The sequence below is a fragment of the Pelodiscus sinensis genome, chromosome 2 (assembly GCF_052426305.1).
Source record: "Pelodiscus sinensis isolate ZL-2025 chromosome 2, ASM5242630v1, whole genome shotgun sequence".
In the NCBI taxonomy this organism is placed as follows: Eukaryota; Metazoa; Chordata; order Testudines; family Trionychidae; genus Pelodiscus; species Pelodiscus sinensis.
The window spans coordinates 97,813,930-97,834,086 of NC_143053.1; the positions used below are offsets into that span (position 1 = coordinate 97,813,930).

At 43.2% G+C, this 20,157-nt stretch overlaps 1 protein-coding gene across 2 annotated transcripts; it reads right to left on the bottom strand.

The window, feature by feature from the left end:
• Positions 1-1,827: 1,827 nt before the first annotated feature.
• Positions 1,828-19,524, bottom strand: DIPK1C (divergent protein kinase domain 1C). 2 transcript variants are annotated; one of them, XM_075921065.2, is made up of 4 exons: positions 18,718-19,524; positions 12,650-13,327; positions 8,142-8,306; positions 1,828-7,040 (listed from the first exon to the last, which is right to left on the bottom strand). In XM_075921065.2, the coding sequence occupies exons 1-4, from the start codon at positions 18,898-18,900 to the stop codon at positions 6,822-6,824; spliced, it is 1,245 nt and encodes a 414-aa protein (XP_075777180.1). In that variant the 5' UTR covers positions 18,901-19,524; the 3' UTR covers positions 1,828-6,821. The 2 variants fall into 2 exon arrangements, with proteins under 2 accessions (XP_075777180.1, XP_089632453.1); XM_089776327.1 differs by lacking the exon at positions 18,718-19,524 and adding an exon at positions 14,113-15,859.
• Positions 19,525-20,157: the final 633 nt, after the last annotated feature.

A 20,157-nucleotide genomic window follows, 5' to 3' on the forward strand; every position in this document is an offset into this window, starting at 1 on the left:
GAACAACTTTCTCATGTTCGATCGGACAAGCGGGCCAATAATGTTTTATTTTAATTACATAAAACACAGAAGCATAAAATAGATGAGAGTGTATATGGAGTGGTATGACAAATAATTTTTTCAGGAATATGCATGTGGCTGAAATCCCCACTCTTTATTAAATTATGCCAACTGTGTTCTTTTCAGCAACTTAGATGATGCTGGTGTGGGTTATATAAATAATGTAGAGTCATGTTTGTGTGGGGGAATTGGAGAAGTGCAAAATGAGAAGCAAGAAGTAGGGTGTGTGTTTTTCCATGTAAATCAACTATACTTGACAATCTAACCGAAATGTTCCAGTGATGTTTTACTTACAAGGTAAAATCTTTTGGGCAGAGGCTGTCTTTCTGCTTAGTGTTTTTATAGCATCTAGCACCAATGGAGTCCTGGTCTATGACTGGGTCTCCTAGAAACTCCTGGTAGAACAAATAGTGAATAATAAGGTGTAGAATTTTCAGCCAATCAAATTTTCAGCTAATCAAATTCCTATTGATTTTGCAATATCATCTGTGATGTGGCAGTTATATAACAAGGGATATTTATGGGTTCCTTTAAGAACCCATATTAAATTCAAGAAAATTTGGTCCTTATCATATAAGAATTAACCATGGAGAAATCCTGGCTAAGTTAAGCAGGATGGGAGTTATGTTTCCATCTCAAGAAGCGGGTTGTACCTATGAAAGCTCATGATACCATCTACGGCTACGTCTACACTGGCCCCTTTTTCGAAAGGGGCATGCTAATTTTGAAAGTGGGAATAGAGAAATCCGCGGGGGATTTAAATATCCCCTGCGGATTAAATAAAGATGTCCGCCGCTTTTTTTCCGGCTTGGGGAAAAGCCAGAAAAAAAGCATCTAGACTGGCCCGATCCTCTGGAATAAGTAAGAATAAGAGATCCTCCGGAATAGGGCTTTATTCCGGAGGATCGGGCCAGTCTAGACGCTTTTTTTCCGGCTTTTCCCCAAGCCGGAAAAAAAGCAGCGGACATGTTTATTTAAATCCGCGGGGGATATTTAAATCCCCCGCGGATTTCCCTATTCCCACTTTCAAAATTAGCATGCCCCTTCTGAAAAAGGGGCCAGTGTAGACGTAGCCTACATGTTTTGTTAGTTTTTAGGGTGCTGCTGGACTCTTCGTTGTTTTAAAGTTTTTCCAATTACAGATTAACTTGGCTATCCCTCTGAAATTTCTAACTCAGTTATAGTTCTAATTCATAAGGAAAAAGCAAGGGCAAATGAGAGGCATTCATAATATACTCTTGGATTCTGTGCATTTTAAATGCACTGGAAGCAGATACTTTTAAAATGCATTGAATCATATGTACAGCATCATCCACACATCATTGTCCTTCACTACTTATCATGCACAATTTGGTGTTTTAAAAATAATCATAGAGTTTAAAAGGATCATTCACTGTACTTTTCAGGGGCTCAATCATGGATAAGATTATAATGCATCAACACTTTAAAATTACAAGATTATGTAGAATCATATAAATGTAGGATCTCAAGAGGTCAGCTAGGCCATGTTTACACTGGCGGCTTCTTGTGCCAGAAATATGCAAATGAGGCTAAGGGTAGAATATTCCTGAGCCTCATTTGCATACCTAATGAGCCACCATTTTTGCAGAAGAGGCTCTTGCGCCACAAAGAGCTGTCTACACTGCCTTTTCTTGCGCAAGAAGGGGCAGTGTAGACAGCTCCTTCTGGCGCAAGAGTCTCTTCTGCAAAAATGGCAGCTCATTAGGTATGCAAATGAGGCTCGGCGATATTCCACGCTTAGCCTCATTTGCATATTTCTGGCGCAAGAAGCCGTGAGTGTAGACATAGCCCTAGTCTGTGCATCTGTGCTAACATCCCTGAGAGATGTTTTGCCTAACCCTGTTCATTAAAAACTCTACTGATGATTCCACAACTTCTTGTGATAGCCTATTCCAGAACTTAACTATTCTTCTAGTTAGAAAGTTTTTTCTAATATATAACCTCAGTTTCCCTTGCTGCAGATTAAACTGTTTACTTCTTGTTCTACCTTCAGTGGCTGATCCCCATCCTCTCTGATACAGAATGCAATATATTTGAAGGTTTTCAGGTTCCCCTTCAGCTACCTTTCCTCAAGATTGAATATGCCCAGATGGTCTTGAATTTTGATTGTCTTTCAACTTGGGTAGCATTGACACCTATGAAAAGTGTGTATAAAATGCTTCTATTCAATTTACCTTTTACATTAACATACACCATACAATTGGTATTGTCCATTCATGTGAATGGAGGCATGGTTTCTCATTTTGCACAGATTTAAATAAGTTCACAAGGTATAGGACAATGGACAACCAGGTCCAGTGTGTTTTTATAGGCTATGTCTATACTGCCCCCGTTTTGCGCAAAAAATATGCAAATGAGGTGAAGCATGGAATATCTCTGTGCCTCATATGCATAATTAATTAGGCTCCATTTTTGCGCAAGAGGCATTTGCGCAAAAAACCCCTCTTGTGCAAGAGCCGTTCTTCCGCATTTCAGCCGTTCTTCTGCTTTCTGCTGCTTTAGTTTGAAGCAATCTTAAAACCCAGCCTACTGCAAATCATCCATTCACTTGTCTACTGAATGTTTTCTTAGATATTGATTGTTCATGAGGATTGTTCTTTGTAACATGAAGAAAGAAAGAAAGAAAGAAAGAAAGAAAGAAAGAAAGAAAGAAAGAAAGAAAGAAAGAAAGAAAGAAAGAAAGAAAGAAAGAAAGAAAGAAAGAAAGCCAATGAACTGAGGAAGAATGTGGTATGTTAAACTGAGGTCCGTGTCAGGTGAAGGTAGCCTACGGCTCAGCCCTCAGGGGGGTCAGAGAAAATTTTCAGAGTGATTTCATTTATTAAACCCTACCAAGGAGAGACAGTCTCCTGGGGAACCAAGTAAGATTTATTTCAAGATCTTGTTACTGGGTTTTGTTAAAGATTTAAATAACCATGTCAACACTTGTTTCGCTTCACTGCACGAAATGCAAACCTGAGGCTATGAAAAGGGAACCCACCATTGCAAATGGTGGAGTGCACCAATGTCAAACATAGATATTGTTGTTGTTTCTCTATTGTATTTTCGGTATCCACAAAGAGAGGGAAATGATGATGACAGGGAAACCTGGCCACCATGGAGTCTGTGCTAGCTGCAGTGTTGGGGGTATGCACAATAAGCTGAGCGTGATCTTATCTAGGTCCATCATTGCTTCTTACTGTGAAATGCTGGAAGTTTTGTTGGTGGGAAGTGAAACAAATCTATGTCTAGCTCCCATAGGTGGACCAGGGCAAAGAGCTCTACTGCATGTGTGCAAGGAGAGTAACAGGGCCCTCTATCCTCTTAACCCAAAAAGCCCCACAGCCCTGTGCCATTTGCGCTAATAGGGAGTTTTCTGCCCCCATCCCCATCTCATAAAAGTAAGGCACCTTACCGTGGCCAGTTTTGAAAGGGCAATATTAAATATAGAGCCAACCAGAAGCCGAGTTATATTTCTGTTGCACCTATTTTCCCCTGACTTCTCCTTTGTCCCTTTTTCCACCTTCTTTCTATTTGTGGTACTTGCCTGGCCCCTTTTACATAAGATCTGACCACCTCATAGTCTTTAATGCATTTGCCTTGCAAGATTCTCTCTTATTCAGTTCAGTGATTGCAGATTCCAGTCTATTTGATTTTGTGTCTCCTTTATCAGTTTCATTACATTTTCAAATGACGTCATGGGTCACCTCAGCTTCATGACAGGGCCTGGGTTTTTTGGCACATTTCATGCATTAGCTGAGGATTATATAAAACAAAAATTTGTCTGTCTCATTTGTTAGACAAGAAGTTTGGATTGAGCTAGGTTTTACCAGCCAAAGACTTCTAAGTTTAATCCTGGCTCAGTTCCGTGGCCTTACCTTGGGCAAGTTCTTTAACCTTATTCTCTCTGGTGTAAAACCTAACAATTTTGAAACACTACTTAAGACTTACGTGAGTTAGCACCCAGTGTGGACAGGATTTAACAGCCTATGAACTGGATGGATCCTAGTCTAACTCATTTTTATGTGCTAAAAGATGTTTAAAATCATGTTAACTAAGGGTACATCTACACTTTGGAGCTATTTCGGGATACCAGAATTATTCCGAAATAGCTACTCCATGTCTATTGAAGCAGCCCGTTAGTTCGAAATAGGTTTTGAAATAATGAACATTTTATTCAGACATCCTGGTAACCCTTGTTCCATGGTAGACAGTGCCAAATTATGAAATAAGCTACACAAATTGCATAGCTTATTTCGAGCTAAGGGCGTTGTGTAGACGCACTCAAACGCTCTTTAAAGAACAGCCATTTCCTAGCTAGCCAAGGCCTATGGATAAAATAGCACTGCTGGCAAGCTTTAGGGTTGTTGTGAAGACTAATGTACGTAAAGCAGTTTCAAAGTAGAAAAATAGTGGGATGTAAATCTATTCCACATTAGCCTGCTGTGCACTAAGGGAATGCCTACTCAACATGCTGAAGTGACACAGCAGCTGTGCCATTGTAACTCTTTACTGTAAATAATCCAGAGATGTGAAGGGTTTTCCTATTGCTGTAGATAATCCACCTCCCTGAGATGCAATAACTAGGCTGGCCAAAGAATTCTTCCATTGACCTAGCATGGGCTATGCCAGGGATGAGATTGGCTTAACCACATCATGCAGGATGCTGATATAACTTTTCAGTGTAGACAGCCCTCAATGTTCATATTAAGAAATGCACAAGAACCCCTCCCTGGGAGGGGTTCTTGTGCACTTCAGAATTGGGACTCTGCTTGCAGCCTGGGGCCAGCGGGAAGTTCCGCTGACTTTGGGCTCCCTGAGAGCACTTGCGCTTTGAAATATCATGCAGAGCCCACGGTCAGATAGGGAGACCCCAGCTGATCCCGGATTCCATAAAAATGCCATGTGGAGCCCAGAATCCCTGGCTCCCCTTGGTATTTCAAAGCAGCAGCACCACACAGAGCCCAGGATCAGCTAGGGACTCCACAGCTGACTCCAGGTTCCGCAGAAATGCCGCAGCTGACCTATGGCTCCATGTGGCACTGCCACTTTGAAACTCTGCAGTGGTGTTTCAAAGGGGCAGGGCCGCACAGCTGATCCTGGGCTCTATGCGGCATTTCAAAGGGCAGCGCCGCAAGAGCCCTGGGTATGGGCTCCATGCAGCACTGCTGCTTTGAAGTGCCTCCTCTCCCCCCGCTTTGCTGTCTCTATCTGGTAGAGGCAACAAGGCATGGGAAATCGACAAGTCCTTAACATCCTTAGTTCATATAGACAAACAAGTGTTTTTCTATGTCCTCAGCCCAACCCAGAATTGCCAGACTCAAAACTGGAGAGTCCCATCTGATGATCTTTTAGTAAAAATGGTGAAATGTTTGTTTTTTAAGATCTCTGACTCATTTGTGCAGTCCCATAATCTGCCACAACTGAGACTTCTAAACTTGGCTGTTAGACTCTCCAGACACGTCTAGAGAACTTTTGAAATCAGCATTAAGATCCAAATGCTGCAATCCCTGTTCATGTAACTGGTCCCACTTACTGCAGATAATGTCACCTCATGTAAAATTCCATTTGTTACTAAAATATCACCATAAAGCCAAAAAAAACCACCCAGAAAATTCTTCATGGACTCAATAAAACCCTTCAGTATTCCCTGCTCTCTTCCACAGTCCCTTCCATGATGGCAAAGGGAGTGACGTGATGGCTACAATTTGTCCTGTAGCAAGCTGATGCATTCCATCTATCATTTCCAAAATGAGGCCACATCTATATTTACCAGGAGATTGCAGAGAATCAATACTACAGAGGTCGATCTTCTGGCATTTGATTTAGCGGGTCTAGTAATCAAATGCTGGGGCACCCCTGTTGACCATGGTACTCCTCAGTGAGGGAAGTCAATGGGAGAGTTTCTCCCATCAAAGTCCCACTGTGGGAATGGTGCTGAAACTCAGGTCACAGTAAGTCAATTTCAGCTATGTTATTTATGTAGCTGGAGTTGCGTACCTTAAGCCGACCTTCCCCCTGCAGTATAGACCTGCCTTAGATAAACTAAACCAGAAAAGAAATAGGATGGTTCATAAGAGTTACGGGTATATCACTATAACTATAGCACTATAGTTTTACCATTGTGATAATGCTGCTAAATTTCTCTGTTTAGACAATTCCAGAGCATCTTGATGTATTGTCATTCTAGGGTTCCATTTGCGAAAGCAAGACAATACCTTTGAGAGCAACAGCAGGAGAAGCCTATACAAAGGCAGACGTGTCTATGCAATTCCCTACTGGCAGAAGCTCTGTACAAAGTACTCTGTCCGGCACCCTACCTATCAGACCCTCACTCTGTGATGAAATAAAAGGAGAAACCTCATTCTTCTCTTAACTTAAAATGAGTTCTGCGAAGCATTTACTCTTTTCATTTCCAAAGCACCAGCCACAGATAAATATCTCAGCACTCTTGGGACAGCTGGATGTTATTTCAGCAGGAGAGCATAATTCTCTAGGCAACCAATTGTGGAATGTCAGTGGGCAACTACAAAGAAACAAGCAAGAAGAGTTTTCATACAACATAAAACAATTTCATCCTTCAAAGGGAATTAATAACATTCACTGTGTCTACAATCATGAGTTTCATTTTCATAGTAAAAAAACCCAACCTATACACAGTCAAAATTAATATATTGGATGTGGATGGGTAGAGAGAGAGACAGAGAAAGAATGCTGACAGTGATTTTTACATGTCATCATTATGAGTGGTTTGCACAGGGCTAACCATCTGCTTTTTGAAGTTCTCTTTGACTGGCTTGCAGCAAATGATATAATTCAGACAGAGAATTCAAAGATGTTTTCTGGTGTTTCAAGTCCGTGGGCCCTGGTTTGGCACATTCATGGACAGCCTTTTGCAATTGCAGCTGCAGCGGGAAGGAGATTGTGGGTCCCCTGAGACTTGGAGAAAACCAGTGACGGAATATTTTGTCACAGATGACCTGTGGAAATGTAAAAGAGCAGATTATCTTTCTGAAGCTGCAAATTGTGCCTCTTGGTAACTGTCAACTTGTACAAGCTATTGCTTCAGCTGAGTTCTAACATTGCTAAAAGCAAAGTACAGTGCATGCGGCACTCTGCAAGCTATCCTTGGCCATCCTACTTAATCCACGTTGGCCGTACCTATCCATTCCCAGCATGGGTCACCCTGTGTAGCTGAGCTGTGTTTGGTAGGCTTTTGAGGTAAGCTATGGGCAAATGCCCACTAAGGATCAGGTGGAGGATTCCTAACTCATTTCACTTGTGACCTAATAGCAAAGTGAAGAAGACAGGGACTGCCTTTAGTTGTATCTTGTATTGCCATTTTGCCTCTGTTACTATTAGTTACTAGGCACTGACAATGCACAAGACCACCATATGCTGTAGTTCCCATTACAGTTCCTCTTATCTTTCAAAACTAACTGTGCAGACAAGTAATTTTTCTCTTCTCACGCTCAGCCCAGTTTTCAGAAGAGGCTGCCTAAACTGGAGCTGACAGCCTAGATTCTCCCAGGCTGCTTTGTTCTGTTCTGTAGTACTGTGGCTTGAACAAGCCTGAGTTTCCCGGTGGAGAATTCCCTTTTACTTTGCTCACCGTGTCTCACACACAAGGGAAAAGCAGGCAGGAGGAATATAGCATAGCTGAGCTCTGCCACCACCGGACCCTCTGACTGTCAGCAAGATAAGCTGGAGCAGGATGTCTTGCCCCAGGGCCAGCTGCCCTGGAATCAAGGAACTGGAGCCCTGTGGCCACCCCCTCCACACTAAATCTGAGCACAGTTGAGATTTGTAGAGAACTGGGCCCATAAATCCCAACCCCCCCCCCTCACCTCCCCCCGCAAACAGACATTACACATGCCAAAAGGGAACAGTGAATGTTAGGGCCAGCTTGCATGCACAAAGATAGGTTTGTACATGTAACTGAGGCAGCCACTTTTGAAACCTGGGTTTGATGAATGTACCTCACATGGCTTTGGTTCATGCCATATGTTTTTTTCTTTAGCTGCCTCTGACTGGCCTTTTTCAAAAGGAAACGTGCACATAATAAATCTGTAGCTACTCACTTGCAAGTTGTTGTTGGCCCTTTCTGCCCCACACTTTTTGATTCTCAGATCACACTTGGAGAAGCAATCGAAAAAATTACAGTCTTCATCTCCAGTGCAATTCTGTTCCAGGATGTCCCTCATTTTAGGTTCAAAAAAGGCCATATCTACATCAATGGCGACAACCTGTGATCAAATAAACACATCAGAAGTGACACATGCACTGAAGAATGCAACTCTTCAGTGTCACTTTGCTGCTTTCTTTCCTTCAAAAAGCAGCAGCTGTGACCCTCCTAATAGAGAATTAGAATCAGAAGAAAATGGGCAGACTAGGCCAGTTACTCAGGGTACGTCTACACTTGCTCCCTAGTTTGAACTAGGGATGCAAATGTAGGTGACCGAAATTGCTAATGAAGAGGGGATTTAAATATCCCGTGCTTAATTAGCATGATTTCGCTGGCACGATACTCCGCTCAACAGCTGATTTGAACCAGGAAATGCGTGCTGGGACACGTTAGTTCGAACCAAACCCCTTGGTTTGGACTAACGTTACTCCTAAAAAAAATGGTTGGAATCAGCACTTCCTGGTTCGAATCAGCTGTTGAGAGGAGTAACGCGCCAGCGAGATCACGCTAATGAAGCACGGGATATTTAAATCCCCGCTTCATTAGAAATTTCGGTCACCTACATTTGCATTCCTAGCTCGAACTAGGGAGCAACTGTAGACGTACCCTCAGACAATAGCTTAGGTCATGGAATACTAAAATTCAAGTCCCTCCTCTGCCATAGATTTCCGGTGTGTGCATTGGCAAGCCATTTGGCCATTCTGTGCCTCATCTCCCATCTAAAATTAGATGATTGCACTTTCCAACCACGCAGGGGTTTTATGAGGATAAAAGACATTAAAAGTTGTGAGGTGCTCCCAAACTGGGGGAGGGGCAAATAAGTATCTGTGATAAACTAGATTTCTGGTATCAGCTGGGCAGAAAGAGTCTTGCAAAACTAATTGTTTTTAACAGAAACAGCCCGGCTGTGTCTAGACTGGCAAGTTTTTCTGCAAAAGCAGTTGCTTTTGTAGAAAAACTTCCCAGCTGTCTACACTGGCCGCTTGAATTTCCACAAGAACACTGACTTCCTACTGTCTGAAATCAGTGCTTCTTGCGGAAATATTATGCTGCTCCCGTTCAGGCAAAAGTCCTTTTGTGCAAAGCTTTTGCGCAAAAGGGCCAGTGTAGACAGCTCAGATTTGTTTAGCACAAAAAAGCCCTGATCGTGAAAATGGCGATCGGGGCTTTTTTGCACAAAAGGGCGTCTAGATTAGCATGGACGCTTTTCCGCAAAAAGTGCTTTTGTGGAAAAGCGTCCTTGCCAATCTAGACACTCTTTTCCGCAAATGCTTTCAACGGAAAACTTTTGTGGATTTCATGCCAGTCTAGACGTAGCCCCCATGTATAAGATATCTGGCTAACACTTCAAACTCAATGAGTAAAATTCCTGTCTGGGGGTGAGTGGGTCTGACTTCACTCAACTAATAGTAGTTCCAGTAATGATAACCCAGTGTCACTCCCTCCTCTATGCGCTGTATTCAGAAGGATGCCTGCTCCTTGAATAGGCATTCATGTCATCAGGGGACATTCATGGCTCACCCTATGCCCATCTAGAAACATGTTCCACAACTGATTGATGGTCAGCAGAGAGAATAAGGAACTGAATGGATGTGAAGCCTAAACTATCATTTGACCTCCAGAGTTCTGTCACTCCAGTTCAGAATCAAGACAATGCAAAAAGGACTGCATGCCTTCTGCAGGTATTTTTAATTATAACTGTTGTGTGGGTAGTTGATTTAGGCCTCCAGCGTTATCAATATAGCTCCTTACACTTAAAAATTACAAAAATGAAAGCCATCTGTGTAATGACAGCTGCTTTCTATAGCACCTACAGTGTGGGCAGTGATGTGAAAACAGTCATACTTCTGTGAATGCCGTGAGTTACAGTCAACTTTAACATCTCACAACATAAACCTTCACTTAGCAAAGCCTGCCCATTACACAAGTAGTAAATTGGTGCAGAGGGAAATGTTTGGAAAATGGACAAAGCATAGCTCTTTGCAATTACTCTATGTAGGGGGATGTTAATTACAGAACTAAAGAGCAACAGAGCTGAAATGTGTGGCTGAGTGGCAGCTGGAGTAACCCTAGAAATTTCAGATGGATGCATGTGGCAGAAGGCCATATGGACCTTCCAATCCAAAGTCAAGGACAGGGCCTAATTTCTGCAATGTTTTCCCCATGAGAAATGCTCAGATCTTAGAGAAACTAAATATGCCTTTTAACTCCAAGAATCTTTAAGCTTCTTAGAAAGCTTGGTAAGAGTGAGGTGAAGTTTCCCAGGATACAAATTCATGCAAGCAGATAATAGAAATGTGTCTATTTTGTTAGTCAGGAGTGCCTTCTGTAATTTTGCTGTTAAAAATCTATTGGGAAATCGATGTTATTGCTCGTCACATGTGTAAGAGCCAGGGCAATGTGCCCTCCTGGTCCACAGGGTAACCAGGAGCCAGTTTGACTCCTAGCATTAATTAAAGCTGCCTCAGAACTGTTGTAACCTATGCTGACTCATAGTGGCTTCCCAGGTTCTGGTATGTTCCATGCCTTCATCCATCTCCCCTATAGAAAGGGAGTGGCAAAGAGATGGCTTCACCATCTGTGAGCAAGCTGAAATTTTCCCTAGCTGCTCTATTAAGGCAGCTTCTCAGGCACTATGCATCGAAGAAGTTGCACATGGAGCTGAAGTGAGCACTGAGGATCTTGCTCAGGTGGGGATGGAAGGGAGCTCTTTCTAGTTGTTGTCTCTATTATTATTAGTCTATTGTAGAATACAAAAAAATGGCAAGATAAAAAATGATTTGCTTATAACATACAGAGAATAATTAGCACATAAAAGGACATTTAAGCTTAGCTTATCCAACCTCTTACTCCTGGGAGCCATCATTACTCTCACAAAGAGACGCTGGTTTTGTTGAGATTGCTGTGTAACAGATCATCTCATCAGTGAAAACTTGCAAGGTCAGACCCAAACCCTTTTTCTGATTTATAATTTCAACTTTGGCAAGCCTCTTTGCTTACTGGGCTGACTCCTGAATCCTGGCCTCGCCCAAAAAAGGAGTGCAAAGGCAATATCAAGCTACCATCATTTTCTCACAATGTTACTTTTTAGAAAATTCCACTAACCACTCGTGACTGACATTGCCAGGCACCAGAAAGAGCCATGTCCAGCTCTCCTCAGGCAGGGAGAGTCCTGGCATTGTGAACACCTAAAGGGTGGGCAGGAATCAAGAAAAACCATCTTCCACTAAAAGTGAAATATCTTCTCCCCTGAGGAGACTCCAAAACTGAATATAAAAGCTCCGTTAGGTCCAATGATAGCACTGTGTAACCTTCATGTTGCATCTGTCTGAAAATATGGTAGGCAAAACCTATCCCAAGGAACCTCCCACAGTGTCTTCTTCTGCTTAAGTGATAGGATCATTTTAGCTTCTCTCTGAAATGCCCCAACCATTTCCTACTTACCTCATGCCTTGCAGCTGAATAAACAGTAACAGCTAATTGAAGGGTGAGAGGAAAGCACTCAAATTGCTTTCCTTAGACATAAGCTTAGGTAATATTTGTACAGCAGTTTGAAGATGTAAATGTTATGTGAATGCGTAGTAAGTATTGTTATAACCAATCATATTTCTGTAACTATTTTACATTCACTATGAGTGCAGAAATTTCATTAATCTCATTGGAAACCGCACATATGGTTTGAACATACTACATATATATTGTGTCATCAGTGTATGCACACAACTTCCACTGAAATCAGTTGAATTTCTGCCTTCAGAATCAATGCAAAATAGATCCAGAAACAGGGTTTGTTAACAATACCTGTGTGCTAAACAGATATAATCCTTCAATTTTAAAGAGCAACTCTATGCTGAAAAGTTGAAAGGTGACTCTGCAAGAATGGCATCATAGGGTTCCAGATCTGTTCCTTTCAAATTGTTTCCAGACTACATGTGCTGAGGGTAAAAGCAAAAAATATGTTTTTCCTCTAACCCCCTGTCCTGCAAACTCAGCCTTCTCTCTGAAATTCAGACAGAGTTGTTGACTTCCTGGGCATCACCCCTTCCCCACCCCAATAGTTTCTGTTAGACAGATTCTACCCTTTGTGAGAGCTCTACAAAGTCACTGCCTTCAAGTAGCGTCTTCGGCAACACCTGAGCAATCCTTAAGTGGGGTTGCACAGGTGTAAGTAATTATAATTATTAAATAGTTCTTGTCATCACACACAAGAAAGAACAGAACTCAACTCTCTCTCTCTTTGCCCGTTTGAGTTTACCAAAAAGTAGCTTTTTAATTGCTAATATAAGTGACTAGATTCCCAATACGCTCAGGAAGCAGCTCAGATGAGGAGAAGTGGCATTTTTTTCATACTATTTTTTCAGCTCGGTCTTATAGTGGGACAACACAACAAAGGCAGTAACTTACCGTGAGATCATTTCTGATTGCAAAATTCTCCGGCTTGATATCACACAGATGAAGCCGGTGAGAGAAATCATTATCAAAATGATTCACCATATCTAGGAAGCTGAGTGCAATGTCAGTGATTGCCTTCACCTTGCTTTTAGTGTTGGTGAAGGAGGGTCCAACTGTGTCCTCCAAAGGAAAAATGGTTTTATGCCAGGCATGTCCAGCTATGAGATACTCCACAGCATAGAAGTGGCCACAGGAGCCGATGACCCGTAGGACATGTTTGCTGAAGTCCTGCAGTAGACTAAAGTAGATATATTCTTCCTGCTGGAGTAAGGACCACATGCTGGCCACTTGTGCTTTCCAATGTATACCTTTCTGTCTAGTCCATAAAGGTCCCATGGTATTGTTAGATAGCTCCAAACCCAGGACATTTTTTACCTCCAAGGCTACCATCATCAGGAGTTCTGCCTCGGGCAATTCCTGTGTTTCCACTTCATGAAGCAATCTGAGGGGCTGGTAGCTAGAGAAGATTCCCTTTTTGGATTTCAAGATGACTGGCTGACCTTCCCAGTCCGCTTGGATGACCTTCTTACCTCTGTCATAATAAAGGCACTGTTTGTACACCAGCTTCGGTGCCACACACAGGTCTTCACAAAGATCACCAGTCAGGACTCCTTTGCTGTAGTCAAGACACTAGAGCAAAGGAAGAAAACAGTATGCAACAGATAAATATAGTCTAAGAGCCTTTCAAAGGAAAAGGGAGTAAGGATCATCTCAGTTACAATGTGACAAATACCATATTTAAACTCTCGGGTAAAGCTGGAGATCCCTTAAAAGGCGTGGTTGAAAGTAGAGGGACCATTTTTTTCTGGACTGGTAATGGGCTAGCATAGATGACCTACAACACTAGGTATTTGCCATCTCTAATTTCTGTGGGTCAGGTTTTGATACTTTTGTTGACACCCCAGGATAGTTTATACAGCCCTAGCTAAACTATGGCAGTCTGTGCTCATGTCCTTATGGGCAGCAGCACTGCCTTGAATCTCCACAGTATTATTGGTGCCTCTGCCTCACACCCGATCTGCCCTTCCAAGACCAGTCACACTCCCAAATATGCTCGGTATAAGGGCTCATGAGGTACTCAGAAGGTGGCCAATATGAAAAAGGATATTAAAAGCTATCTTTGCCCACAATAATATAATATTGGTGACTGCAGCAGATACAATCTATGGAGCCCAGAATATGCAATAAAAACAAATATATTTATACATTCTGTAAGGCAGAATGTATAAAGGCTGCTTCAATTAAGGTCTTTCAGGCAAATTAACATGCTTTAAAATGTATGTATGTACATATCAAATATCCTTAGATCATTTTAATGCACTTTGGGTACTCTGGATTTTAAAAACCGCAGGAAATTGCTATTTGATAGTTGTGTGGTCACTACAAATACTTGAAAGAACTAAAAGGATACCCACCCATAATTGTTCCCATTCCTCCACTTCCAGACATGTAGACAGCTTACATAATTCTGCATCCATTTAGAACTTCCAGAAATGCAGCTGCAGAGACTGTTGGGATGGATCAGGGGAGGAGATGACCACAGAGGTGGGGTGGAGGGAGTACAGTTTGTGTTGAGGAGGGAAGCCAAACAGCTGGGAGGTTACTTGATAGCATCAGCCTTCCTCATTGCTTTATGGCATTCATACTTCCTTTAATCAGATCAGTTGACACTTCTAATTGTTTAATAGTTGTAAAGACTGCCTGACCACAACCTAACCTGTTACTATTTGTTTTGCATACAGGAAACATAATCATAACATTCAAATGCCATTATTGTCTTAAAACAGTATATATGCTCATGTGCTGCACAAGGTTGAAAGTTGAATATAAAAATGTCTTTTTTTAAACACTCACCAAAATTGATAGATGCCAGAAAAAAGAACCAAAAACTCTGATGTTCATATTCATGCCCTGATTTTGTATCATCCTACATATATATTTTGTATCATCCCACATATATACTGTATGTGCATGCAAATCAGGATGGACACACACACATTACAGTCCACATATATGTAACTTTGGTGACCCCAGAAATGCATGTGCAATTTTGAAATTCTGACTTCATTTTTGACGTATCCTTAGTCATCATTCTCTCTTACATGTAAGAAACTTACATTTTCTTTGCTGGAGTAATTTCATAATTCCTACAGTCTGTGATCGTATCTTTAAACAACTCCAAGGAGGGTAACACACTAACCTCTCCCTCCCCTTCTTTTTTAAAAGAAGCTTTAGTATTAGCTTATCAAAGAACTTTGCTTCCTGAATATGAAGATCAGAGCCTAACCCTGGCAATGCTACTATTAGGAAACTGTCCCAGCAAGGAAACATGGAAAACCACAATATGCTTTCCCCAATCTTCTGTAGCTGCTGTATCATCCTTATTGGTATTTCATGAAAAGTGACTGTGAAAAATATACAGCCACATCTACAACCACTAAACATAGGAGATGAATCCATTCCGTAATGGGCAAGGAATATTTTTAAGTCTTTACCGTCTATCTCAGTGAATTGGATGATCTGCCTATTAACCTAACATCTGCCAGCATTTTCCAATTTGATTAATCTTTACTGAACTTTCATAGTGTTTCTTAAAGGATGGTCCAGAAGTCACTAGTACCTGGGGAGATGCTAATGTCACAGTGGTGAAATATGTGTCAGACTTCAGGCTAGTTGTAGATCAGCTGTAGGAAGCAGGGATTCCAAGGCTTTTTTTGTCCGATTAAACTAAAACCATATCAAACAAACCAAAAAATCCCAAGTACGTCTCTGCAAGTTTTGAGGACCTGTCTATACACAGAAATTGCAGCAATTTAAAATCAGTAGTTAAAACTATTTTACTTAAAAGTTCAACCATTCCTATGAACTAGGTTTATTTATATCTATTTAAATCTGGTTATATCAATTATCTACCACCTGCAAAGTTACCCATGCAAGCTAACCCAATAAGCCAGTCAAATCAGTGCAAAAGAGCCCACAGGGGATTTTGCACCAATGTAGTTAAACGTATTTAAAATCACACTTTGTTACATGAGTGCAACTTTGTGTGTAGATCAGGATTGAGGCCTCTTCTCTTTCTTGTCACATATTTCTTTGGAGTAAATTCAACAGTGAGCAAGTTTACAGAAGACACCAAAGCCAGAGAAGTCCTGCAATGAGCACAGAAACCAACTACAAAGTGATGTAGCATAATCAGAATAGTGATGGGGGTAGGGCTGAAGGGAATGAATGGGAGACCAATAATAATAAATAGGAAGTCCTACACTCCACGGTGATGTTTAAAGTATATGCACCACCCTAGACGCTACTGAAGTGATGTTTGTGTCTTGTACCTGTCCTCTGCTGATGTCTGAATTTCACTCAGAGAATTTAAAATGCACTACTACAAAATGGTAAGGATCACAAGTAACCTTGCCCATTAGACTACATCATTTTCATCTTAAGAACATAAGAACAGCCATACTAGGTCAGACCAAAGGTCCATCTAGCCCAGTATCTTGTCTTCCAACAGTGGCCAATGCAATCAAGTGATCCCTCTCCTGTCACCCATTCTCAGCTTCTGACAGAGGCCAGGGACATTATTCCTGCCCATCCTGGCTAATAGCCATTACTGAACTTAAAAAACAACAAATGGTCTGGTAGCACTTTATAGACTAACAAAACATGTAGATGGTATCATGAGCTTTTGTGGGCACAGCCTACTTCTTCAGATGGACCTATCCTCCATGAATTTATAGAGCTCTTTTTTTAACCCTTTAAAGTTCTGGCCTTCACAACATCCTCTGGCGAGGAGTTCCACAGGTTGACTGTGCATTGCGTGAAGAAGTACTTCAATCTGTTTGTTTTAAACCTGCTATTTATTAATTTCATTTGGTGACCCCCTAGTTCTTATCTTATGGGAACAAGTAAATAACTTTTCCTTATTCACTTTCTCAACACCAGTCATGATTGTATAGACCTCTATCATATCCCTCCCTTAGTCTCCTCTTTTCTATTATGAAAAGTCCCAGTCTTTTTAATCTTCATATGGCAGCTGTTCCAATTACCTTATCATTTTTGTTGCCCTTCTCTGAACTTTTTCTTGTCTCCCACTGAAAACACTATTCTCATATTTTCCATATCACCAAATATGCCCTATGCTTCAGGAAAAGGATGGAATGAAATGTTGGGAAAGTATGTTTTCTTGAAAGGAAGATCTCTGCTTCACAAAGGAGTTATTCTGTAGTTGGATTGCATTGCCTCTAGAAGTGAAACCAAGTGTAGTACTCTGAAAATACACAAAGAGCAACTCCCAGCTACTAGAAGACGAGCTTGGTTAATATTGGCTCCACCAGGAAGTTGCTCCCTTTTGGCTCACTTGGTACAGTCATTGAGACAATGATAATCCTTGTTCAGGTTTTAGCTGGAGAAATTTTCCCATCAAGTTCAACCAATGGGCTGGAGATATTTCTTTGCTACTTAAATCCACTCTGGGGTCTGGACAAACACTGGGAGAGACAACTGTCCTAATGGCTCATCCCTGAAATCTGAGGACTCAGGCTCTGGGATAAAAATGTGAATGTAGATATTGCCATTTAAAATAAGTTGGCAAGACTGCGGTGTATAAGTCTTCCTTAATTATCTAGAACTTAGGAAAATTTATGATCAGCAGTTGCTTGCTACTATAATAGATTATTTAATTTCCATTCTGATTTTTTTCCACTTAACCCAAGCCATTAAAAAATTTCCCGTTTTTTTATTTTATTTTAAGCCACCCTGCTCCATTTTTCTGCAGAATTTCAAATCACATTTGACTGAATATTCATTCTCACAGGCTTTCTTGATTATTTTATAAACATTTTTAAATTTTCCCTCTCAGGAAAAAAAATATATGGTGTACCCTAATCTGTAGTTGATTTCTGAATAGAATGTGATCTTTGCCTAAAGCTTGTAGAGAAATCACTTAATATTTGACAAGTATCAGAGGGGTAGCTGTGTTAGTCTGAATCTGCATAAAGGAGAAGTCCTGTGGCACCTTATAGACTAACAGATTTATTGGAGCATAAGCTTTCCTGGGCAAAGACCCACTTTGTCAGATGCATGTCAATTATATTTGAATGCATGTGAATGTTGAAGAACCCCTTTCTGAAATATTTTAGAAGTCTAGTTACACCTAACTCAAACAGCAACATCTTGGATCAGCTAACTGAAAATATGAAACCACCTTGTTTTATAGCACCAAAGAAGGGCTGGAGATGTTTTAACTCCCAAACCTTTGCTCCTCCAGCTTTTAAAGCCCATTAGAAGATGATTTAGAAATGTTTTAGTCCCACCACTTAAGTTGTTCTGTCTTGTAGAATTGATATTACCTGCCAGGTACAAGGAGTAACATGCAAGGCAGCATTGTAAAGCCTTTGCAAGTGGGTAGCTCTTTAGCCCATTCCCCCTTTCAGCTGCTTTGCTCTCTCCTATATACGCCGTGAAGCTTTCCTGTCAGCTAACTCCATCAGCCAGAGGTCCTGGTCTTTCCCATTGACACAGTCACTGACTCAGTATCCTTGCATCAGTTCCCAATACCAATACTCTGTAGTCCAAAGAACCATGCGTGGACCATAGTTTGCATGAAGGAAAAATGAACACGTTAAAATCTAATGCGGCCAAGGACATACTATGCGTTTAAAAAAACCAGCCATTAAAAACTCGGGACGTTTTACCCTTTGCCTCTTTTAATCCCCTAAAAGCAAGAACCATTCTGCCCCCATGTTGCCTGTTCAGTGACCCTGGTTTTCCCCCGGTGGGTAGAGTGAGGCTGCGGGTTGGTTTCATGGGGACAGCTCAGTGCAGGAGAACACGCGCCTGTAGCTCACCAGACAGACAGACAGACAGACGGACATGCAAACACCCTCCCTCCCCCTTCCCCGCGCCGCGCGTGTGAGGGCGCCAAAGTGCCCTCGGGCTCTGGCGCTGAGCGCGGCGTGCCCCGGGCTGTGCTGCTGCTTCGCCTCGCCAGCCTCCCTCTGCCAGCGCGCCTGGGCACATACCAGCCTCGCCAGGATCCGGTGGCTTCCCTCGTCCGTGCAGCGCTCGGAGAAGACGCTCCTGTGCACAAGGAAGAGGAAGGAGCTGCCCACCAGCCAGCCGGCCGCCCAGCAGAGGAGGAAGAGGAGCGCGCATCTCCTCCAGAGCTTCAGCCTCAGCCGCTGGCAGGCGAAGGCGCCCCGCATGGCCCGGGCTGGCCGGAGCGGGTTCACACGCAGCAGCCAAGGGCAGGAGGCGGCTCCGTGGAGATGCGTGTGGCTCCCACGTCTCTCACCGGAGCCATTGCAAGAAGCCAGCAGAGCCCCGCCGGGCCCGACTCTCTCAGGGGCCCGACCTGTCCTGTCCGTGGACAGGGACTGGCCACGGCGAAAGGGCGGGCGGAGCAGGCGCCGCAGGCATGTGTCATCCCCTCAGCTGCGGCGGGACCCCTGCCCGGGCTCGGCCCCGCGCGGCAGCTACTCCCCCCCCCCCCGCTCCCTGCCTTGCACCGACGGGAGCTTTCTTTTTGCAAGAAGACTGAGCTCCCCTTTTGAATTGAAGCCACGTAGTTCCGCCTCTTTTGTCTGCTGCCTCCTGCAACCCTCCGACTGGAGTTACCAGGCAGCCCCCCCCCTCCCTTCCTCCTAAGTTTCACACACACTAATAAAAGGGGGCTTTGAAGCCTTCCCGAGAGCGGCCCTGGGAATCTTTCTCCTCTTGGGGGCGGCCTGACACTGCCGAGAGCCTGCCCGAAGATGGATGGCCCGGCTGCACGAAGCCTCTCGAGGGAAAAGGGAGACGAAAGTTGATTGCTGAAGAGGAGCGGAGGCTGGCTGAGCCCCCGGGCGGTTTGCTACCAATAAGGGGAACGAGCAAAACGCAGCCCCAGTGCCCACCTACACATGCAGGCGCACGTGTGCCGCTGAAAGCGCTTGAACAAAGTGAAGGGGAGCCTGTCAGGAGCTGGGCAGAGCAGCAAGCAGCCCTCAGCTCCCTGGCTGCGCTTCATGCCGTGCTTTGCTGGGTCGGCGGTGACCCCACATACACACACGCACTGAGTGCTGCATAGCACGGGGGTGGCCAGCCCGTGGCTCTGGAGCTGCATGCGGCTCTGTGCTCATAGAAACGCGGCAGAAGGGTTTTCCGGACCTGTCCTCGTTTGTTCCGCTGGCTTTTTGAAAACACAAGCAATGGCCGGGATTCAGGGAGGGGGCAGCACCTGCCGTCAAGGGAAGGTTCGACTGTCATTGGGAGCCACCCCTGGACAGAGGTTTCCGTAGTGTAGTGGTTATCACGTTCGCCTAACACGCGAAAGGTCCCAGAAACATTTAAGTGGCCTGCACTGTGCAGGGGGTCAGACTAGATGATCATAATGGTCCCTTCTGACCTTAAAGTCTATGAGTCTATGAGACAGGGCACAGTGGCCCTGCGCATGCGCCCCAGCGCCTGGAGGGAAAAGCATG

Excerpts from the sequence above, each read along its gene's own strand:
- DIPK1C (XM_075921065.2), bottom strand. The coding sequence starts at position 18,900 with ATGCGGGGCGCCTTCGCCTGCCAGCGGCTGAGGCTGAAGCTCTGGAGG. Across the intron at positions 13,328-18,717 it reads ACCGGATCCTGGCGAGGCTG|TGTCTTGACTACAGCAAAGG; the intron begins GTATGTGCCCAG and ends CCTTTGCTCTAG. Across the intron at positions 8,307-12,649 it reads CAATCAGAAATGATCTCACG|GTTGTCGCCATTGATGTAGA; the intron begins GTAAGTTACTGC and ends ATTTGATCACAG.